The 21,829-nt window shown below is 58.3% G+C and overlaps 7 protein-coding genes across 7 annotated transcripts; 2 read left to right on the plus strand and 5 right to left on the minus strand.

Moving 5' to 3' along the window:
* Nucleotides 1-4: 4 nt before the first annotated feature.
* On the minus strand, nucleotides 5-2,080 carry THITE_154420 (uncharacterized protein; the record flags this gene model as incomplete). Its single annotated transcript, XM_003649219.1, has 8 exons — nucleotides 5-104; nucleotides 159-302; nucleotides 378-718; nucleotides 831-974; nucleotides 1,043-1,158; nucleotides 1,226-1,563; nucleotides 1,631-1,763; nucleotides 1,852-2,080. The coding sequence occupies 8 exons, from the start codon at nucleotides 2,078-2,080 to the stop codon at nucleotides 5-7; spliced, it is 1,545 nt and encodes a 514-aa protein (XP_003649267.1).
* Nucleotides 2,081-5,064: 2,984 nt separating this feature from the next.
* THITE_2107752 (uncharacterized protein) lies at nucleotides 5,065-6,441 on the plus strand. Its single transcript, XM_003649220.1, has one exon. The coding sequence runs from the start codon at nucleotides 5,263-5,265 to the stop codon at nucleotides 6,079-6,081; it is 819 nt and encodes a 272-aa protein (XP_003649268.1). The 5' UTR covers nucleotides 5,065-5,262; the 3' UTR covers nucleotides 6,082-6,441.
* Nucleotides 6,442-8,606, minus strand: THITE_2107753 (uncharacterized protein). The gene is made up of 2 exons (XM_003649221.1): nucleotides 8,124-8,606; nucleotides 6,442-8,064 (listed from the first exon to the last, which is right to left on the minus strand). Exons 1-2 carry the CDS (start codon nucleotides 8,454-8,456, stop codon nucleotides 6,802-6,804), a joined length of 1,596 nt encoding a protein of 531 aa, XP_003649269.1. The 5' UTR covers nucleotides 8,457-8,606; the 3' UTR covers nucleotides 6,442-6,801.
* A 167-nt stretch (nucleotides 8,607-8,773) lies between these two features.
* Nucleotides 8,774-9,749, plus strand: THITE_2040302 (uncharacterized protein; the record flags this gene model as incomplete). The annotated part of the gene is made up of 6 exons (XM_003649222.1): nucleotides 8,774-8,824; nucleotides 8,881-8,901; nucleotides 9,044-9,128; nucleotides 9,225-9,267; nucleotides 9,367-9,528; nucleotides 9,701-9,749. The coding sequence occupies 6 exons, from the start codon at nucleotides 8,774-8,776 to the stop codon at nucleotides 9,747-9,749; spliced, it is 411 nt and encodes a 136-aa protein (XP_003649270.1).
* A 416-nt stretch (nucleotides 9,750-10,165) lies between these two features.
* On the minus strand, nucleotides 10,166-13,976 carry THITE_2107756 (uncharacterized protein). The gene is made up of 5 exons (XM_003649223.1): nucleotides 13,795-13,976; nucleotides 12,532-13,719; nucleotides 10,507-12,483; nucleotides 10,363-10,437; nucleotides 10,166-10,298 (listed from the first exon to the last, which is right to left on the minus strand). The coding sequence occupies exons 1-5, from the start codon at nucleotides 13,868-13,870 to the stop codon at nucleotides 10,264-10,266; spliced, it is 3,351 nt and encodes a 1,116-aa protein (XP_003649271.1). The 5' UTR covers nucleotides 13,871-13,976; the 3' UTR covers nucleotides 10,166-10,263.
* Nucleotides 13,977-15,109: 1,133 nt separating this feature from the next.
* THITE_2037701 (uncharacterized protein) lies at nucleotides 15,110-15,379 on the minus strand (the record flags this gene model as incomplete). The annotated part of the gene is made up of 1 exon (XM_003649224.1): nucleotides 15,110-15,379. One exon carries the CDS (start codon nucleotides 15,377-15,379, stop codon nucleotides 15,110-15,112), a length of 270 nt encoding a protein of 89 aa, XP_003649272.1.
* Nucleotides 15,380-16,432: 1,053 nt separating this feature from the next.
* On the minus strand, nucleotides 16,433-21,340 carry THITE_154425 (glycoside hydrolase family 18 protein; the record flags this gene model as incomplete). The annotated part of the gene is made up of 11 exons (XM_003649225.1): nucleotides 16,433-16,484; nucleotides 16,535-16,747; nucleotides 16,820-17,389; nucleotides 17,467-17,590; nucleotides 17,658-17,841; nucleotides 17,930-18,233; nucleotides 18,370-18,854; nucleotides 18,919-19,017; nucleotides 19,135-19,344; nucleotides 19,416-19,907; nucleotides 19,973-21,340. 11 exons carry the CDS (start codon nucleotides 21,338-21,340, stop codon nucleotides 16,433-16,435), a joined length of 4,101 nt encoding a protein of 1,366 aa, XP_003649273.1.
* Nucleotides 21,341-21,829: the final 489 nt, after the last annotated feature.

A 21,829-nucleotide genomic window follows, 5' to 3' on the forward strand; every position in this document is an offset into this window, starting at 1 on the left:
AGGGTCATTCCTGGCGAGCCCCCAAAGCGGCGACCTCTGCATCCAACAACGCTTTCGACTTGGTAGAGCGGCTGGTGATCGACGTTTTGAAAGGCAGCACAATCCTGCTCTGACCGTCAGCACAGTCGATGATAAAAATCTCGCGGCGTGGAACGAACGCTTGACCCCGGAACGACCATTCCGGCTCGAAGGGGGCCGGTTGCCCGTCCGCTCCCAGCGGCCAGTTGATATCGACAGTCGCAAGCATGGTGGCGAGGACGATGAGGAGACTGTTCTCGGCGAGATTCCGGCCGATGCAGATGCTGAAAAGTCCGTCAGTCAGTATCTCAACTGGAAAGCGCATCACATTCCACCCCTGAAACTCGGGCTGTTCATACCGCCTCCCGAATCCAAAGTTCCCCACCGGCAACGGTTCCCCGTTCCCGCCCCGGTCCCTGGGCAGGTACCGCTCGGGCCAGAAACGGAACGGCTCGGCGTAGATGGACTCGTCGTGAAGCATGGCCCACACGTTTGGGTAGACGATTGTGCCCTTGGGGATGAACATGCCGTTGTATACGTCGTCGGCTAGGCTGGCGTGGGGGATTCCTAGGGGAGACAGCGGGTTCATGCGGTAGGTCTCCTGCAGGATCAGGTTCGTGTAGGGCAGGTTGGGAATATCATCCATGATAGGCAGCCTGTCTTTGCCCACGACGCGGTCGATTTCCTGCTGGGCCTTGCGCTGCACGTCCGGTTCTGCATGAGATAGAGGACGAGCAGCATGAGGGTAGCGGCTGTCTGAGAAGGAATAAGCAACGCAGCGATGTTGAGGATCGGGTGGTTGTTTGGCTCACCGTGTCATTGCCAGCTATGACAATAGTGGCCGCCGCTCCCTTGATGTCCTCTATGCTGAATTCGCTGGGCAATCCCTTTTGAGTGTCCTCGTGCAGAATTCCGATTCTCGTGCGGACAAAGGATTGACTGTCGGCGCCCGAGGCCTGCATGGCCAGGATCAGCACGCTCAGGCACACTTGCAAGGAGCCAACTGAGGAGGAATTGATCATACCATGCGGCTCAATGCAGCTTTAAAGGGCAGGCTCGTGATATTCTCAATGGCAGATCTCCAGGTGCGGGCGTACCGCAGCCTCTCCATGAACGGAAGCCAGTCCGGGAAATAGCGAGCTGTGGATAACAGTTTGATTAGAATCTTCTTGAACTGACAGGCTAACGCTGCAACAGGAATCCTTACTCGCCGGGAATCGGTCCATGATGGAGCTCGCCGGAGCGCCAGACTTTCCAACGGCGTTGGCAGCATTCTCGGCCAACCGGATCCACCGGCTGCTCGGGCCATCGACCTCAAGACCGTAGGATATCTTGAGCACGATGGCCACGGCGAACCTTCTGACGGCGGTGAGCCAGTGGTCCGGATTGTCGATCATGCCCTGGCAGCAAACAAGTGCCTCCTTCCGCTGCATGGCGGCGTACTGGCCGACGTTGGACCTTGTAAACGGCGGGCGTAGGACCCTCCGGTGGAGATGGTACTTGGGACCCCAGCGGAGCCAGGTGAGCGTCGGCGACCAGCCCATCCTGTGACCAGTCAGCTTCTGCTTTGTAAATGCCTCCAGGAGCTGGAAAACAGGGCGGTGATGCATACTCCTCAAACATGACAAAGCGGGGCCGGTCCGCATAGTTGGCGCCTCGCTTTTCGAGCAGCTCGGTCGCGGCGGCGAGGCTGTGGAGGACGATCCACTTCGTGCCAAAGGTATGGAAGTATAGGACATCGCTCTCTGCATACGGGCGATGGCACCATCCCCTAATGTTAGTGGGGGCAGCCAACCGAAGAACGGAGCGCATGGTTTAAACGCAAGGCCATACTGTATTCCCTGGCCCACTCGGCGTACCGCTTGAACGCGGCGTCTTGCGGCACCGTACGGCAGTGTCCCAGCAATGGCTCCGGCGGAGGTCCCGGCGGAAGCGGGAAGTTGCCCCTCCCGCGTGCCCGGAGCGTGCGGAGCGCGACGAGGACGATGGCGACAGTCAGCGCGAGGATGGCGGCGGGGCGCCAGATGCCCGGGCCACTGATAGGCTCAAGAGCGGGCTCCATTGTGATCAGCATTGATGGACTAGACAGTGATGTTCATCGGCGTCGAGTTGGCTGGCGATGGAATGCTTGGAGCAGCAGGCCACCCGCAACGTTTTGTACCGCGAGGAGCACTCGTCATCTAAGCCGAGTTTCTTCGGGACGCTAAGCTGGCGGGGAAAGGATCTCAGGGGAGCGTCAGCAGAACAGCTGGCTGCGTTGTACTGTGATGGTACTGTGATGGTTCCGGGTGGTGATACATGCACAGCCGGCCCTTTGCTCTGCGGCCCCATCCTAATCAGTGAGGGAGGGAGGAACCTAGGAGAGTCCAGGACCGTAGCAGTAGGTACGGTAGCCCACGGCCCAGCGCAGAATGAGCGCGCCGCGATTCGACCTCCGCGGTCCTCCGGATCTAGTGCCCCCCATCTTGCTACACAGTAGAATTGCTGACACCCAGCCCGCAACCCACCGTGGTGGAGCTAGGAGTTGACTGGTCCCAACCTCAGCGCTAATGTAGCGTAGGCGAGCGCGGATCCGCTTCCCAGTCTGACGCGGCACACCAAGGCTGCGAGAGGTACCTATGTTTGGCTGATGCTCTCCCTAATTTACGGCATTAGTAAGACCGGCTGTTCCGTGCGGGCCGTATCCGTGTCGGGCTCTCGGGAACAGGGTTCGGGCACCAGAGGGCCCCTGACTCGCACGAGATGTTGTCCCCGGTCTCTCCAAGGACACAATCACGATTCATGGGTGCGTGCTCCATCTGGCGTGAGCATGCGTACCCCGCGAGTCCAGTGGCGCCATGGCCAAAGTTGCTTGTCTGATGGGCAGACAGTCAAATGTGGACGCCGCAAGACAAAGGATCCAAACAATAAGGTGCATAATTCATCGTTTGTTTCACAGCTGTGTTGTACTCGATTACTCGAGCCGTCCTGTCGGGATACCGTTGTCAGTTCTCCTTGGCACCGAGTGGGGCCGCAAACGTGGCGGAGCGTGGTGGTGCGGCTCCCGCAAAGCAGGGGAAAGGAGGGCAGGGAGGTCCTGTTTAGGCAGCTTGGCTATGGGAAGGATTGCACAGCACAATGGAGGTCTGTAGGTGGCTACAGAGGCGTTAACACAAGACCTTCGTTTAATTTCGTTCTCGCAATATTTGCTAGGACACGTCTTAATTCCCTAGCTTCGAGGAACCTCAGGGACAGAAGGGAACTAGATCACAATACCTTAAACACATAGTGCATCCACCACCACCAACTGTGCAGTTGAACAATGCAGGGTAGGATATATGTTAGTCCTCCTCCTCTTCTTCTTTGTCTTTTTTCTTTTTTTCTTATTGCTATCTTTCTTTCTTTCTTTCTTTCTTTCTTTCTTTCTTTCTTTCTTTCTTTCTTTCTTTCTTTCTTTCTTTCTTTCTTTCTTTCTTTCTTTCTTTCTTTCTTTCTTTCTTTCTTTCTTTCTTTCTTTCTTTCTTTCTTTCTTTCGTTCTTTATAGGACACCTTCGATCTTCTGCGGCGTGCTGACCTATGGCGAAGTCAATTTCCGCTATTCCAAAGGCTATGCCGACTTTGCAAGCCAAGCGAGAGGCAGACCACGACACGCTTTGCCTGATTGCCTCATGTTCCGCCCTCAAAACTAGGCCACGCCGCCAGTCCACACAAAATAGCACGTTCCATGGAAGATCGCGCCCACATGCCGAATGTCGGCCAGTCTTGAAGCTGTTGATATCTTTGTGTTGCTCTGGGCCGAGGGTTGCCCAGGCCTACACCAGGCTCCGCAAGTTAAACGGTTTACGGCTTCCCTAACCAAACCATCAAATCGTCCTGTCCTCCCTCGCTCAGAGCAAATTTGTCGCCCTGCTGCATCTCGGGCGTGAACGGCAGGTGCTTTGTCGGCTTACGCTGGTATTTACCACCGCGACCGCTCTCCTTAGGCACCAGCACCGTCTCCCAATTCATTCCATGCATGTCTTTCACTTCTAGTATCCACGTCCCTCGCCAGTTGCTCTCCTCTTGAACGATCTGCTGGAAGCGCCAGGGAAACTCCGCCATCCTGCCCAACAACGTGAGCTTGTTTTTTTCTCCTGATTGGGACATCGGGAGCAGCTCGGGAGCAAAGGAGCTGTCTCGGGCGCAATCAAGAGCTACCCGAAACCGTGATTGGTAAACAAAAGCTCGGGTTTGACATACCTCTTGAATTGCCATCCTCTCTGGGGCGGAGACTTGGCAGGTTGAGGCGGGGGTTCGATTCCTTTGCATTGCAGCCGTTCCGCCTCCTTCTCGTTCTTGCGTATCGTGCGTCCGAGTTGGTAGTCTTTCCATGCCTGGCGGACGGCAGAACATGGTTTCTTCAGAATATTGGAGAGTTTACCCATACCCTAAGTCACTATTAGGCGCTTGCAAGGAGACAAAAGAATGTATTTATCATAGTGAGGACGGACTTAACTAGCTGATGTCGACAACGGAAAGCGCTGTTGCAGATGGTACGTGATGCGCTGAATCTAGAATATCGAGCAGGTCCGGGAACAGGTCCGGGAAATCCTCGATGGGGCAGTGAAAAGGGTGGGTGGACTGGCCAAGGTATCTAGATGTCTTCTGATGGATGATGGATGATGGATGATGGAAAGTGGAAACGCATGATGAGGGAAAGATGAAAGCAGGATGATGGTCCAAAACGTATGCAAGACGTACGGTGCAGGCTCCTGGCCCACGCAACAAGTCGTGCACATGAATATGATGCCTATAACTTACTAACATTGCTGAAGGTCGAGGGTAAGAGTAATTCACGTGCCCGTAACCATGTCGAGGAGAACCGTTTGCTGGAACCGACTGTTTGACCGCCAGCTTGCCTCTTCACACTCCATCCAACCGGTCGGGTTTTGGACCAGTCAAAATCTGTTGGATCAGATTGAGCAGGAGTCTTGAGTCTGGCCCAGGTCAGCTAGGATTAACAAGGGCAGCTGTGACGGTAGCGCAATTTAGGGGATCAGCTGCCCCTGCCCAGAAGTGGAGCCCCCCCACAACCGAAAGCCGTTGAGTTTCCGGAGGACGGATCCTGGGAGGCCGATTTCTCCAGATGCCCAAGCTTCCTTTCCTTCCATCTTCCCTCAGCAACGCGCTCTCTGTGAGCGGTTGATCCACTCCTTCCAGGCCAAACTCACCGTATACGCTTGTGAGCTGCCGTCCATTCGTTTTCGAACGATCTGCCGACCACCATGCCTACCAAGGGCCACCACCGCTCTCGGTCGTCGATCGACCGCGTCATCGAGCTGCTGGCCGACCTCGAGGAATCCCAAATCGCCGTCCTTCTGGACGAACTGAACCACACCACATCCAGCAATGTGCCTGTGTCGGAGGCAATTGCACTATTTGAGCAGCATGCGAACAAGCCGAGGCGGAGATTTGGCCGCTCGCCGTCGCCCGTGAGAGCACTGCAGGTCGAACTGGAGCGACGTCACAGCAAGCGGATCTCCTCGGCACCCGAACCGAAGGTCCGCACCAAGGCAGCCTCTTTTACACCACCCACCCTGCGGCAACAGACAGCCCTACCGCCAGATCCTCCGTCAGTCTCGCCGCCAGCTCAACCCGCGCCGAAGCACCTGCATTCCGACCGACCCGATCACACCGAGCGGCCCTCCTTAACGCTCCCTCCCCCGGTGCCCATCGAGCGGCCCAAGTCACCCAAGTCGTCCCCGGCCGGCTCACCATCAGATTTCCGACCGCCTTCGTACAAGAGGATCAGCCGGCCCACGTTCCTTTCGCCGACGGCCACGGCCGAGCTGCACCTGCTATTGCTAGCCTTCTTCAACGACAACCCGACCTCCGCAACCACGCCGGCCACGCCGTCCCCCTCCACGCCGCAGTTCTTCGGCATGTCCCATTCTCCCTTCTCCGATTTCGAGCCCGAGCCGTGCACGCCGGGCCTCGATCTCCTCGAGCCCTCGCCGTTTCGGACCCCAAGCACTTCGTCCGGAAGGAGTATCCGGACGATGCCCAGCATGAGCAGCATCTTCGAGGTTTTGACGTCGCAGTGAACTGAATCTACCGTTGCCACGACAAGCTTTTGCACCAGTATCAAACGTAATTGTACGATAGGGGAGGGAAGGTCTGGGATGATATCCGAGCTGCAGAGCTCTTTGTTTCTTGCTACACGAGTTGCTTGTTTCTTTGCGGAGGCGAATACAATCTCCCTTGGGAGAGTTTAATCACGATCCGTTCGTCTCAAATTCTCGTCATTGGTCCGAGCAGATTCGTGTTTTCAGTCCCGACACACTCCATACTGATTACAGAGTGCTCGTCCTTTGAGCCACAACTGCCGCTGTCCAAAATAGACACCTTCGCTCCCACCTCAGCAGCTTACTTCGCCACCTGCCTCATCTTGCCGCCCGATACACACCTCATCCCAACACCGAGCCCGCCCCTGCTCTATAGTGATCAGTGGTCCTACCTAAACAGCTATGTAGGCTGTGATTGTCGTGTGAAAGTGCGTTGAAAAACTGGATCGTGCCCACAGAGGCTATGACAGACCCCGATAGACGCTGGGAAAAAGGGCGTCAAACAAAGCGCTTCGGGTCAATAACCCCAAGTACACCACTGTATCCGGGGCCGAGGTAATAGTGAATCGATTCCGGGTATAATGCTCTATCATAGGTGCTGTTACAGTATTCATACAACCCGCCCGCCCATCCATCCAGCAGTTTACAGGGAGGGCAAGTCCGTCGACGCGCTCTAGGGTATGTCCCCCCAAGCACCGCTCACAACGCCCCCCCCAACAGCTGCACAATCATCATGGCGATGCGGACCTTGAAGCCCACCCGCCGGTCCGCCCTGGCAAAGTCGTCTCTCGTGACGACACTGCTGTGCTCCAGCAGCCAGCGCTGCTCCTCGCCCAGCCGCCGCCGCAGCGCCTCGTTCTCCGTCACGATCAGGGCGTTGGCCTCGAGATCGAGCGAGTAACTCCGCTTAGTGTAGTTGGAACTCCCGATCAGGCTGATGGACGGGTCGCTGTGCCCGGGGAGCGTCACCCACAGGCCCTTGGCGTGGTACGTCCAGCCGCCCGGCTTCCCCACGGTGCCTCTCCGCCATTCGCGGAGCACCGTCGACGCCTCGCGCTGGTGTTGGTGGACGGCGCGGACGAAGCGGCGCGCGAGGAGCGTGTAGGCGTCCGGGAGGAGACCGGAGACACCCGGGGACTTGTAGAAGCCGTTGGCGAAGGGCGAGGCGGTGATGACCGTGTTGTTGTGCGATTGCGTCGAGAGCAAGAGCTGGGTGAGCGACGGCGCGGGGTTGAAGTAGCCGGCAGTAAAGGTCCAGGATGAGTTGGCGTAGCGGGGCAGAGAGAGGGTCTTCAGGATGTGCGTGACTGCAGGAAGCTCTGTTGATGTGTCTGGGGATAGGAGCTGCGAGAACTGCGCCAGCATATACACCTTGGTGTCCCTCTTCTCGGCTGGGATCGCGTCGTGGGCTGTCAGCGGGGCGGTCTTGGCGGATATGAGACCAGCCAGCAGGGATGTCGATTCCTTGACGAACTGCTTAGGGTCTTCAAGGGGCGATGGAGCTGCGTTGTCCTCGGGCCAAACCAATTCGAATCCGGCGGCGGACTCTGACGGCCTGACCAGAAAGCTCAACGAGGAGATGGCATCCTGGAGGTTGGAAAAGTACTCGGTGACGTCCTTCGAGGAGAATAGGTGGTACCGGTCCTGCCTGTTGGTGAAGTAGTCGCTCGACAGGTTGGCGCCCGAGAGGATAATCTCGTCATCGACACCGTATAGTTTCATGTGCTGCAGGCCCCAACCCTCGTTGATACGGCTCGGTATGTACCTCTTCCTCAAGCCCGTCAGATTGGGTGTGTGGTACATGCGAATCTCCACTCGGTCGGGACCAAACTCGGCGATGAGAGGTGCTAGCAGGGAGGCGCACGACGGATTAGGGGCCTCGCGGGTTCCTCGCAGAGCGTCGGTGAGGATGCTGAGTCGGAGCTTAGGTTTCGCGCGGAGCGTCTCCTGCAGGGTGAGGATCTATCCAGGTCAGTACGGAGCAAGCCAGAAGAAACACACCGAAAGGGACAATAACGGACCAGTTCCTTCTCCGATTTGCCAATGTACAGGGTCGACAAGAAAATGCGCCGTTCCGCATTGCGAATCTTGTGCTTGAGGGTTTCATAGAACTCGGCCGGGGACTGCAGGACTTGGATCTGCGCGCCATTGATATTGAACGAGGGCGCAATGCGGTCCAGCTCGCCCACGAAGGGCGCGAGCATGCCAGCACTCGACATTGGCGGCGACCCCGAGGTCGATCCGGCGGCAGGCATCGAAAAGCGGCGAGATGGCGGTCGCGCGAGCCGGAAGCACGGCCGCGGAGCCGGGGCCCTGAGTTTATTGGACCATCGCGCAGCGCTCCTGGCCAGCATAGCCGCAGACGACGGAAACCGGGGCTGAGAGGGCGGTTGCCGCGAAGGTGCGCAAGCTCGTCTTGAGTTTTGTTCTGCGCTCGGTGTTGGACCTGCCGAGAAAGCGAACTTCCGTCTAGCTGGCTGCAGCTTCTTGGCGTCCGGGGGTGCCAGTCAAGGCAAGCTCAGCCATTGGGCCGGAAATGACCGGCCATGCTCCACTCCTGCTCCTCCGTCTTGGGGCGCTCCCGCAAGAGAGTCGTCCATCGCAAGAGCGCTGCTCGAATCGACCGAACACCACCGCATCCGCCACGGTCAATTGACCAGCAACAGCCAAGATGTCCACCATCACAAGGACTCTGCGCAATCTGCGCAAGATTGGCCTGAAGGTATGTCTAGCTCACAGCTCGCTGAAACTGACAATGCGCTGACCATGCGACGACAGGAATACTGGCATCAACTCAACGTGAGCTTCCCGCCTGCCGCCCTCCGGCCCCGGACCATGCACTCACAGCTGCTAACCCCGCCGCTTCTCGACGACAGTACATCGGTACGACGAAGCCATTCACCCGCCGCCGATCGCAGCCTCCCGCATCCGCTGACAACAGGACCCAGGCGACACCAAGGCCGGCGTGCTGGTCGGCACCGACAAGTTCGGCAACAAGTACTACGAGAACAAAGACGAGCTGCCGCGTGCGTCTTGACCCTCCCTCCCAGCGTCATCATCCTCCCGGCAGCACAGCGCAGCAGACTAACCCGACCGCAACCCCGTGTCCACATGACCAACAGTCCGCACAAGATGGGTCGACTTCGCGAAGCACGACTATGACCCGTAGGTTGCCCCTTCCCCCTCCCCCTTCGCCCCTCCCCCCAACCACACCACCCACCTACCCCGTCCTCCCCATCCGCAGCTGACGCACCATCCTCGCAGCGCCCACATCGAGCCGCAGTGGCACGCGTGGATCTCGTACGCGACCGACACGCCGCCGAACCAGGACCCGATCACGGCGGCGACGGGCGACAGGCCGTGGGCGCCCAAGGGCCACGTGCCCAACTACACGCTCACGCGCGGCGCGTTCAAGCCGTACAACACGTGCGTGCTCCCCCCCCCCCCTTCCCTTACTCTTCCTCTCCTCCTCTCCTCAACGCTCCCTCTGCTCCCGGCTGCTGGTTGGGGCAGCAGGCTGGGCGGGGTGCTCGTTCAGTTTATCTCTATTCCCGGTCCAGTGGGAGGTTTTGCTGGCTGACATATAAGGGGATGATAGGACGAAGCCCAAGATCCAGGCGTGGGAGCCGTTCGCTGCGCCGAGGTAGGCACGTGAAGTGGCAGGGTGTGGCGGACCGATATGGAGTTGTATATACAGGCTGGATGGATGATCCATGGCTTGGTCAATAGACTGCTGTCAGACGTGTTGCTTCGTTGTGATCCTGTTCTTTTGTTGCCGTCTTCGGTGTTGGGCTTTCCCAACGACCCTTGTGCCGCTGCTGTGGCTCCTGGAAGATAGGGACGGCAAATGCCTCGTGAACGGTATATTGTCAAGCGACGATGTTATGTACGAGGTACTGCTTCTGACTCTCAACAACACAGCAAACCAGATCAGACGAGCCAAAGACTCGAACGCAAAACTGTAACCAAGTCAAAGGTATGCAGCGACGACGGTGTTGGAAGTAAAATCCAAAGAAATGGCAGTCAAATATTCTACCACCCTCCCCGTCTAGATGCGCAAACAGATGTATGCAACGTGTCCCTGCTCTAGCGAGGAGATCCAACTAGGAGTTGGCGGGATATGTACGAGTCGGTGTACGCGCAGACAGTCCGTTCCAGCTTCTATTTGAGTCGAGCTTCGATAGCCGCTTTGATGGCTGTGGCAAGTAGAGGTCAGTCAGTCGCTGCTCCCAAGTCTTGCAAAATCCTTGGCGTGCTTACCCTCGGTCGTCACTCTAGCATCGCCGAATAGCATCCTCGTACCAGGCATGTAAAACATCGGGTTGGGCACATCGGCTATTCACACAGGTCAGTTAGTTCTCTCGATTGACCCCAACACCGACTCAGCCGGAGGGAAACACCTACCGTAACCGCTAGCCAAGCTCCGCTTCATCACCACGACCTGCTTGCTCTTCCAGGCGTGCAGGACCGGCATGCCCGCGATCGGGCTGCCCGGCTCCAGCGCGATCGGATTGACCGTGTCGTTCGCGCCGATCACGAGCGTCACGTCCGTCTCGCTGAAGTCGTCGTTGATCTCGTCCATCTCCAACACGATATCGTACGGCACGCTGGCCTCGGCAAGCAGGACGTTGCACTGCCCGGGCATGCGCCCGGCCACCGGGTGGATCGCGAAGCGCACCTTGATGCCCTTGGACCGCAGCATGCGCGTGATGTCCGAGATGGCGTACTGCGCCTTGGCGACCGCCATGCCGTATCCCACGACGATGATGACCGACTCGGCGTTGGTCAGCGCCTCGGCCGTCTCTTCGACGTTGGTCTGCGTCACGCTGCCCTCGATCTTGAGGTTGGACGCGGCCGGGGCCGAAATACCGCCGAAGAGAACGTTGACGAGCGAGCGGTTCATCGCGACGCACATGATGTACGAGAGGATCGAGCCGGATACGCCGATGAGCGCGCCGACTGTCGTCAGGAGCGGGTTGTCGAGCATGAAGCCTTCCGCGACGAGCGCAAAGCCGCTGTAGGCGTTCAGGACGGTAATCACCACCGGCATGTCGGCGCCGCCAATGGCGGCTGTCGTGGTGTAGCCTTTCAGGAAGGACATGAAAGTGTTGGCAGCCAGCGCGCCAGCGGCGATGAGAGGCGAGGCAGGTGCCGTGGTCACGAAAGCACCCATGGTGGCAAGGTTTGTCGCCAGGAGACCAGAGTTGATGACATGCCGTCCCGGAAGGATGAGAGGCCTGGAAGACATTTTGCCCGCGAGTTTCAGGAAAGCAACGATGGAGCCAGTGAAGGTGATACCACCGATAAGCACGCCGAGGTAAGCTGTGACAAGATGAAGCGTCGACACGTGGGCTAAGTCGGCCATGACGCTGCCGATACTGGTCAAGACAGCAGCAAGACCGACGACCGAGTGCAGCGCAGCGACTGTCTGGGGCAAATCGGTGGGCGTGATGCGCTTTCCGATCAAGAAGCCCAGGATGCTACCGATAGCAGCCAGGCCGCCAAACTGAGTCAAGACCTCAGGGGAGAAACCGACGGCCAGGAGCGAGGCAAGGACGCCAGATCCCACGCCAAGTATCCCCAGCATGTTGCCCATGCGCGCGGTTGCCTGAGAGGCCAGCCCGGAAATCGAGCTGATGCAGAGCACTGAGCTCAAGAGATAGCCGGCCTGAACAAGACCGGCGGCACCGGTACTCGCCGCCGCAATGAAGCCGCCTCCGAAGAGAACGCCTGGGATCGCATAGAGCCACGGATACTCGGGGGGGTCGGTCGGGCGCCTGAACATGTCGAGCATGCGCTTGGTAATGACAAAGCCGCCAGAAACGTTCACGAAGGCAAGGAGAACCGACAGGGCACCAAACACCTGCGGGATGGTTTCCGGCAAGTAGCCGCCGCCGAGGATGAAGAGACCACCGACACCAACCATTCCGGATATGGCATTGGTGACGCTCATGAGCGGCGAATGCAGCGCAGGGACGACGCCCCACACGACGCGGTAACCGATGAGCGACGCCAGGGCGAAAGTGAAGGCGTTGCTCATGAAGAGCGGTCCGGTGAGCTTGCCCAAAGCGAGAGCCGAGCCCATGCCGCCAGTCACCAGTGCGACCTCCCGTGTGGCCTTCTGGAAGGGCGTCAGGGCCACCACCTCAGCCTCCTTCGCGGCTGCGGGGGCCGCGGCCGGGGCAGGAGGCGGCGCCGGGCGAGGAGCGGGCGGAAGGATCTCCCCGTTCTGCGTGACGATTGCGCCGCGCACGACCTCGTCGCTCAAATCGATGCCGAACTCCTTGTCCTTTGGAGCCATGGACAGGAGGAACTTGGTGATGTTGTTGGAGTACAGCGTCGACGACTGCGTAGGGAGCCTCGAGGGAAGATCGGTGTAGCCTGCAGGGCGTCAGACAAGATCATGACTTGGGCCAGAAGACAACTCACCGATAATCTTGACGTCCTTGTAGGTGATCAGCTTGCCTGGCTCCGTTTTCTCGCAGTTGCCACCAGCCTCGGCGGCAAGATCAACGATCACGGACCCTGGCTTCATGATCTCGATCATGGCCTTGGTGATGAGCTTGGGGGCTGGCTTTCCGGGAATCAAGGCAGTGGTGATGATGATGTCGACCTCGCGTGCCTGCTCGGTGAACAGCTTCATCTCGGCCTCGATGAACTCTTTGGACATCTCCTTGGCATAGCCGCCGGCGCCGGCGCCTTCTTCCTGCAGCTCGACCTCGATGAACTCAGCACCAAGCGATTGGACCTGCTCGCGGGCAGCCGACCGGGTATCGAAGCCACGCACGATGGCGCCGAGTCTCCGGGCAGTGGCGATTGCGCTCAGTCCAGCAACACCAGCACCAACGACCAAAACCTTGCCAGGGGGGATCTTGCCAGCAGCGGTGACTTGACCAGTCAAGAACCGGCCGAAGTTGTTTGACGCCTCGAGGACCGCCTTGTAGCCGGCAATGTTGGCCATGCTGCTCAGCGCATCGAAGACCTGCGCTCGTGAGATCCGAGGAATCATGTCCATGGCGAACACAACCGCTTTTCGAGAGGCGAGCTTCTCCACCAGCGCCTTGTTCTGCATCGGCTGGAGGAAGCTAATGATGGTCTGCCCCTCTCGGGCGCTGTCGGCCTCAGCGGCGCTGGGGCCTCGGACCTTGAGCACAATGTCTGCCTGGTTCCAGATAGCAGCGGCATCGTCGACCAAGGTGGCCCCCGCGGTGGCATAGGCCTCGTCCAAAAAGTCGGCTTGGGCACCGGCACCTCTCTCGACGAGCACCTTGGCGAAGCCCTTCTTGAGCAAAAGAGCAACGTTCTGCGGCGTCACGGCAACCCGGCGTTCGTTCGGGTACGTCTCCCGAGGCACGCCCACGCACAGGCTGGCGTAGGGGGTGGTAGGCGGGGTCGCCGGCGCTGGTTCCGTCGAAACCGTCGCGAAGGCTGCCACACTGCGCTTAGGCAACCGGGTTGGGATGGCAGACACGGCCAAGCCATGGTGGCAGAGCTGCAGAGCGCGAGCCTTGGGCACGGTGAGAGCCAGGCAGGTAGAACCCGGCTGGTCACGCCGGAGGGTGCCGTGCCACGCTCGCGTGTACTCAACGGCGAGCCGGGTCAAGATGGGAGCGGAGCCTGTAAATGACTCAAGTAAGGCGTCATTGCCATCACCTGGGCCGGGCCCTTGGCGGATTGAGTAGGCCGACTTACCCCAGAGACCAGCTGCACGAAGCGAGACGCGGCGTGTGCCGCTGGCCAGCACTGGTCGGAAGACAGAGCGAGACATCCTGGCTAGGTGCCTACCCGCGAGCGGAGGCGCCGTTGAGGCAAGCCAGAGACGAAGCGATCATGAGTTCACATAGAAGAGCGAAGACGCGTCGATCGCCGACGATGCCGGGAGAGAGAGCAATTCGAGAATCCTAGAACGGAAAGGCTAATTCGGTTTGTCAAAATGTTTGTTGAAAACTGGGATCTTCTGTGTGCTGTGTCACCGTGCCGATGTGCACGACATCGAGCTGGCTTGCAGGTGTCAAACCATTGGACAGGTGGAACAGGTGGTGTGAAGAAAGGCAGGACAGATCGGTGAGGCACGCAAGGAAGAGACGCAAGTGGTCTAAGCTCCCCCGTCTTCAGCAGACTGCGAGACCATCTGATCTGCCCCAGACCTACCCCGCTCTTCCCGTGCTGTGTGGGGTTCGTTGTTCAACCCATGTTCTGGCGAAGCAACCTGGTCCAAAATACCCGGGGGGGAGTGTACTTTGGCAAAACGGTTGGACAGAACCGGGGTCGAAAAGGGACCGACATGCTCCATCGCGTGGGGTTCGCGGTTCCTTCTGGCTTCCGGTCAAATGCCAAGAGGCGCGGAGTCGTGGATTCTGAGGTTCAGAATGCGGGGGTGGGGTCAGTGGGGGTGCTCAGGCTCCTGCCCTCGTGGGGACTGATAGAAAGGCCACATGCCGAATGGTTCCTGCGCTCGTTCCGCCACCCCGAGAGCACGGGCCGAGGACTGTGGTGCTCGAGCATGGGCGTTGATTACAGGCAGGTTGAAGGTAAAAATGTACCACTGTACTCATCCGCCCAGCCGGCCTGTGGTCTCGATGAGATGCATGGCGTAGCACAACATGACGGTGCCCCGCATTTTAACGACGCAGGGTTCCCGCGTTTGATCTTACCTCCGAAACCCGATCGGCTGCCCGACGGTAACCGACATCATGCTCAATGTGTGGAATGGCGCATCATTCAGCTGTCGGATTCCAGTGCGCCTTCTCAATAAGATATGAAGTCAAGTCCACCTCTCTGAAACCTCGTGTGAACAAGTGGAAGCGGGGGCCGCAGATACAAGCGGGGAAGGCTTGTCCCTGCTCGTCGAAGAGCTTGGAAGTGGACCCTTACGCCGTGCACATAGACGCTGCAACTCGCGTCTTCCCAGACGTCGGCGCTAGATGCCGGCCGCTAGGCAAGCGATACGGGTGGCTGTGATTGTCCTTGCGCTTCTCCTCCCTCACTGGTTCCTTCACGTCCTGCTTCATTCACGTCCTGCTTCCCGTCGGCCATATAGGTGTTGCTGGAGTCCATGCCATCTCGGGATTTTCAGGTGCTTGTTGTGCAATGGCTCCATTTCTAGTGAATGTGCAGGAGTGACCGTCACGTACGGCCATAGGTGGTAGAAAACTCGGGATCCCGTCCGCTCTCCCCTAGATAAGCTACCAACCGCCGGATTAGTAGTTGGGTCGGTGACGACCAGCGAATCCCCGGTGCTGTACGTTTTTTTTTTTTTTTTTTTTTTTTGCGCCATTAAAAGCTTCTTCCGCCCCGTCATGGACATGTCCTGTTCCGCAAAGGCCTGGCATTGCAGAGTTGGGACGTCAGTATCCGTAACTTGAGCTAAAGCGTTAGGTTGTCTCCGACGCACAGATGAATGACCAGCAGGCCGGAAGAAGAATTGTTGCATAGGCTGACGAGCAACTGACTAAAAAGCGACGAAATTCAGACGGTTGGTAAAAAAGCAGCAGGGATTTCCGGTCTGATGGCCGCAGAGACTGCTCGGCCAGCACTTTCAAGCCGCGGCAAGGCACAAAAATTCGGGCCAATACTAGCCCGAGGCAATTGACACCACAATCCAGGGCGGCAAAGCAAGTAGCGCAAGGGATATGTAGGCCTCTCGGCAACCTGCGGTAATCAGGTCAAAACGCTTGGCCTCATCAGGGTCATGGATGAAGCGACCTGACTAGGTTGTAAGCCAGGAATAGACATGTTGCTAAAGCAGTGTCTATCGCGCTATGCTAGGGGTGTATCGGTGGGTAAGCACGCTCGCTCGTGTTCAAGTGTAGGCTGGCGTCGCGGAGCGTGGTGCGTCGGGTTAAGGAGGTGAGCAGGAGGTCGCAGACCTTAGGCTGCGTATATAGCTCCGACCCTAGGTGACGTGAGCACACTGACTACAGCTCATTTCTCCATTTACCCATCTGACCGAGGATGCGATGTGGCACCCGACTCAAGGTGGGCTTCTCAAACTGTGCCGTCTAGCTTCTGCCTGGAAAGCGGTCAGTTCCACGTCCCTCCTCTCTTCGGCTTCCTAGCAGCAATGCCCCTGCCAGGATGTGCTGTTGGCCGTGGCCATTCTTAGAGCTCACCAGGAGTCCCTGATGGTATAGGTATCGAAAGCTGACTTTCTTAGTACAGGTTGAGAAGTTGAAGCTAAGATAACAATGATACATTACATGACAACTAACGCGGTGTGAAAAGAAGACACCATGGCAGTCGCCAGGAAGACCAGCCATGTAGACGGCGTACAGTCAGGAACGACGTGTCTACTTGGAGGAGTGCCCCCGACGATTGTTGCAGCCATCCATCAGATACTCGGGGCTGCTGCGCGCCCGAAGACGTGTCGGCCCGCCGCTCGTCTAATGGCCACACGCGGGTGAGTGGCTAACGGGTCTAGGTCGGGACGCACGGGTAGTACGGCTCGTTTGCGATCCCCTCGCTGCCGTGGATGCCGGCGGTGGACCACGCCCTCCTGGCCATGTCCACGCTGCAGACGGGCAGCCGGATGAAGCCAGGCGTCGTGATGTCCGAGTTGTAGAGGTCGCTGAACGTCACGCTGTTGGTGGGGTCTGCAACGGGGCCGCCGTTCTGCCTGCCATTCTGGATGTACGTGCGCACAGATCTAATAATAGGGGGCCGGTTGGTTAGTTTATGTTTGGGTCAATGACTGCCTTGCGGAAAAGATGAGACTCACCCAGCGATAAGGTCCTGCACTGTGATCCCTCCAAAGCGCGTGTTCCCGTCCAGCGAATCGATACCCGGCGGCGCCGAGAACATGTTGTCGCGGCACGTTACAGCCGTATCGGAAGAGCCGTCGCAGTCTTGGGAGGCGCCGGCGGGATTGACCAGGTAGTACAGCATGTTGTCCCAGCAGCCCCAGGTGGCGTGCATCGTGTCGGTGCTGAGGTCCCCGCCCATCGGGTCGACCGTGCCGCATGCGAACCCCGTGTCCATGACGAAGACGGCCTGGCCCGAGGCGTTCCAGACGGCCGGGATCGCATAGGCGAAAAAGACCTTCGTAACCATGGCGTTCAACGCCGACTGGGTGTCGTGCGAGGTACCATTAGGCATCGACTCCGGCGTGCCGTCTACGCTCCCGTCGATGAAGTTGCCGCCCGAAATCAAGGTTGTCAACATGCTGATGGACTCATCAGTGCCGTTGAACAAGGCACCCACCGCTGCCTCCGCCGCCGCGGCCCAGCCGGTGAGGACAGTGCCCAAGGTCGCGGAAAACTCAGCCTGCAACTCCGGAGACCATTTCGGACTGTGTGTAGGCGCCCGCCGCTGGTTAGCGGCCGTATCATCTGGCGGATCGGGGACGAGGTGTCCAACTTCACTTACAATCCACCGTCATCGCTTCCTTGCTTCGCGATGCCGGTCATGCCCTGTGTGAGAAGTTCGGTAATCTGTTCCGTGTGATTCACGATCGTCTCTTGGCCTTTGAAAGCCGGAAGGGTCGCAATGTCTTGCGTAGCCAGTAAGTATGACTAAGTGATGTGGCAAAGGGAAATCGGGGGTTATTCAACACTTACAGCCCTCAAAAAATGGCTTAGCCACTGCTCCAACGCCGACGCTGAGGAGATCCAGTACGAAATCAAGCCAACGATCATCCTCAGGCGGAGGTACCGGGGCGAATTTGTTCTCGAAGTCCTGGAGCGCCGGGTCGATGGTGAGGGCTGCAGCCTCGATGATGGCCTGGTGGTAGCTCGCGTACATCTGCCAATGGGTTGTCCCCCTCCCCTTAGCTTGGCTGCGGCGCAAGATGGATAACTGCGTTGGCACTAGTGGCACATGGGGTGCGTACCTGGTGGATGCCTACTAGAGAGTTCCAGATCTCCCCGCTTGCTGGATTGTTGTTTAGACACCCACTGAGCTCCATGTGGTCGCAGTTGTTGGTTTCCGAAAAGGACCCGCACTCCACGTCCACATGGACACCGACGGTGAGCGCGACTGCCTCCGAGAACGTCTTCTTTTTTGCAGGCTCGTACGTTTGTTTCCACACCTTTATCACATCCATCCAAGCGTCATCGGCGTCCATCATGCTCCACCGCTGCGAGGGGGTATAGTCGGCTGCGTCCATGGAGTCGTCGTCGCACGTCAGCGAGGACCTGTTCAACAATGCGAATCAGTTCTGCCCTAATCGGGACATCGGGAGCAAGTCGGGAGTAGGAGAACTGTCTCGGGAGCAACTAAGAGCTACCCGAGACCGTAGTCGGCAAAAAAAGAGCTCGGGGTTGGACAAACCAGTTTCCATCCGGCGTCAGCCCCCTCAAGTTTGGGTCCTTCCCAGCCTTGAGCTCTAGAATAAGCTCAGACCAGGAAGAAGAAGGCGGAGGGGGCTCATCATGGAAGTCGTCGAGATCGGCGGCCCAGTCTGTCACGCCGCCCATGTTGAGCTGCCGGTACATGGAGGTGCGCATGCTCTTGACGCCGTCGCTCATCCAGCCCACCCATTGGACGTCGTCGTAGACGAGAATGTTGCTGTTGCTGGCCTCGTCGACGTAAGCCACGTTAACGCGTGTCGCATTGTTGAGGATAGCCTTGATCTCTGCGTTCGATATATAGCCGGCCGTGGCCGTGCAGGGACCGGGAAGCGCCATCGAGTTCGATCTGTCGCCCAGGTAGAAGCAATCCTGGGTGTAGCAGCCCGCGTCGGCCATCGCAAACGATCGTCCGTAGCTCGCCACGCCAACAACGACCTTGTTGGAGGGCACGCCTGCTTTGGTGATCTTGAGGGCGCGTGGTTCCGTTAGTGTCGGCAAACCTTGTCAAACGTGCTGGGGGTTCACCAACCATACTCAGAGCATTGATGGTCTCGGTCAGGTTGACGTGGCTGCGAAGGCAGTTGCCCTGGAGACACCCATCCTGAGACCAGCTGCCGCCCGCATCCCACTGCGCGCGTGTCCACGAATAAGAGGTTAGCGCTGGGTAGAGACGACAGAAAAAAGAAAAAAGAAAGAAAGAAAAAGAAAGAAAGAAAGAAAGAAAAAGGAGAGGTTAGTTTTCTACCTGGCCGTGAAGATCGTAGGTCATGAAAACGATGTAATCGAGGAATTTGCTCATCTGCGCGATGGGGAAGGCCTTGAGATACCAGTATGAGGCTGGGGCCGCAATCGAGACCGATTTGCCGGGCAGCAAGTTCTTCAGGACGACTAAGAAGGCCATGTAGTTGAGACCGCCGTCCTTATCATCCGGCGGGATGTCTGGGATGTCAGGGGCCTGGATCGGGTAGAACGGGGACAGGTCAGAACCGAATCAGCAGAAGCTGCGCTCCCTTTCCGTCAACTCACCCCAGGATATTCCCAGTCGATATCGACCCCATCAAGGTCGTTCGAGATGATAAAGTTGGCAATGTTCTTAGCCAGCGTCAGCCGGTTGGCGGACGTGACCCCCTGGCGGAAGATGGTGTAAGTGCTCGGGTCTGTCGAAAAATCCCAGCCGCCGATGGACAGGATTCTCGCCGGCCCTCGGATGCTCTTGAAGTTCTGAAACTCCCATTCCGTCAGGGAGTCCTGGAAGCGGACCTGGAAGTCCTCCGTAAGGCCAGCAAACGCAAAGTGCAGGTGAGTGTACTTGGACGTGTCGAGCTGCGAAGCGTCCTCGTAGAGGCAGGGCCGGCTAAGGCCGAACCCCTCGAAGTAGGCGATGCTCCGGAAGACAGCGGGCGGATCGCTGCGCACCACGTCGGTGCCGCAGTTGGAGATGCAGCCGTTCGTGCCGGGTTTGGCCGTCCCCGGGGCGCCGGTACTAGTGTTGGTACAGAACTCGGCCGTGGTGCCGCACTAGACATCCCCTTTTGGTGAGAATCTAGTATGAGAGAGGCGACGTATCGGGAAAGTGCACGAACCTGACCCCATATGTCACAGCATGCGTTGAGCGGACAAGGGTTGAGGGAACCGAGGTCTGTTCCGGCCGGCGGCGCTGTGGTACCCGGCACTTGGGGGCCGCATTGCGTGCCCTGGAGGGGAGCTGGCATGGGCGGGCTTCCAGAGCTCAGACAGATGATAGCGTTGCTCCAAAGCGTAGGACATCCCATCCAGCCCCAGGTTTGGCTGTTGAACGCGTCGAGTTCGTCGACTGTGAGGGAGTTCGCCGCGGCGATGCCTGCGCAGGTGTCGCCAGGCGCGACCGTATATGTGGCGCAGGATCCGTCCGGATTGGGCTTTGGTCTGAAGTCAGGCAGCGTCCCGTCCGAGCAGCAGACGTGCTGAAGTGGCTGCAGAGTTGAACAGAGGTCGGGTTGGGGATTGTACTTCATGAAGTCGGCGCCAGAGATGCCGCACTTCGAAGCCAACGAAGCACAACCGTCGCCCGAGACGACTTGAATGGTACGGCAATCACCCCGAGTGGACAGGCGCCTGGATCGCAGCCCGCGCGAGCCGAAGGTTGATGACAAGGTTGTGTTGCCCGCTGTTGTGTTGGCGGCGGACGGTGTGACGAGGAAGGCTAGACCGCTGACGTTCTTCGTCTTTTCAAACGAAAGACACTCGGCGTTGGACCACGACTTGAGCGCTTCCTGGACGGGCGCGAACGACGCATTGCTTGTGGCGATGAAGCCAAAGATGTGATCGCCATCGTCACCGGGCTTACAGAGCTGCATCCCCAAACTCGACGCCACGACGGGCTCCTGACTGAGGGACGGGATGCTATCTTCCAAGGTCTTGAGGGCGACCGAGCCAACCCCCTCGTTCTGCAGGCCCTTGCCGATGTAGAGACCGACGACGCCCCTGCCAAGTCGGGCAAACAGGATTGCCGCGCGCTTCGTGGCTCCGTATCCGCTAGCTAGGTATTGGCGCATCTGCTTGGACAAGATCTGGATCTCGGCAGCAGCAAATGGATCGCCACCGGAGGACCACCCAATCTCATAGGTAGCCGCCACATGCTTTGCTGGGATTGTACCCGCCGTGGAGTTTGGTAGATTAGCCCAGTCGGCGCCATGGGAGGTGCAAGCATAGATGCGGTGGGGAGTGTTGGGGTCGTCAATGACTCCATCGGCGAGGGAGAACTCGTAGAACAAGGTGTACTTGCAGCCCTGAAGCTGATCGAGGTTGTGATAAACAGACCAGTTGGCGGGATTAGGTCCGGCAACGCTGCAGCCTGGCGGGCAAGGGTCGACATCGGGGATGCTCGCGCCAAATGGAGACCGTCCGAACGGAGGCTGGGCGGACACGAAGCCAGCAGAAGTGATGAGGCCTGCGGCGTAAAGAACCAGCATTAGACAAAGCCGCAAGAGGGACATCATTTACGTCGGGACGCCTAGAGATTCCTCTGGAAGCATTGAAAAGTGAGGGGCAAGACCAAACGACTGCGCTTCTCAGAGCCGGAGAGAAAGTCGGGGTGGTTGCTCCAGTCCTTAAGTATTAGGTGTTTACCCTGGTCTTACATCTCTGCGAACACGGTTTTGGTGCTCTTGCCAACGAAGTCAAATGTCACCCCCCCTCCCCCCTCCCCCCTCCCCGTCCTACTGTAGGTCAGAGTTGTTGGTGGCTCTACCAAGAAGGTTACCTGACGGCCCATGACCTCCCAATGCAACAAAAGAAGGACCCTTAAAATCGCCACTCGGCCCGGCGAACATTCCGTACGAACCACAAGAAATCAAAATCCCTGGCCTCAGGTATCCCAGATTCGTTGCATCGCTCTGTTGGACTCGACCACTAATCTCCCGGCCTCTAAGTCGACAGCAGATGTGATCCGCGTCCTCTGC

Source organism: Thermothielavioides terrestris, chromosome 1 (genome assembly GCF_000226115.1).
Source record: "Thermothielavioides terrestris NRRL 8126 chromosome 1, complete sequence".
NCBI classification, from domain to species: Eukaryota; Fungi; Ascomycota; class Sordariomycetes; order Sordariales; family Chaetomiaceae; genus Thermothielavioides; species Thermothielavioides terrestris.

Coding starts and splice junctions, on each gene's coding strand:
- THITE_2107753 (XM_003649221.1), bottom strand. CDS start 8,456: ATGCTGGCCAGGAGCGCTGCGCGATGGTCCAATAAACTCAGGGCCCCG. Junction 8,065..8,123: donor GCAAATCGGAGAAGGAACTG/GTCCGTTATTGT, acceptor TGACCTGGATAG/ATCCTCACCCTGCAGGAGAC.
- THITE_2107756 (XM_003649223.1), bottom strand. CDS start 13,870: ATGTCTCGCTCTGTCTTCCGACCAGTGCTGGCCAGCGGCACACGCCGC. Junction 12,484..12,531: donor CAAGGACGTCAAGATTATCG/GTGAGTTGTCTT, acceptor GACGCCCTGCAG/GCTACACCGATCTTCCCTCG. Junction 10,438..10,506: donor GAGCTTGGCTAGCGGTTACG/GTAGGTGTTTCC, acceptor CTGTGTGAATAG/CCGATGTGCCCAACCCGATG.
- THITE_2107752 (XM_003649220.1), top strand. CDS start 5,263: ATGCCTACCAAGGGCCACCACCGCTCTCGGTCGTCGATCGACCGCGTC.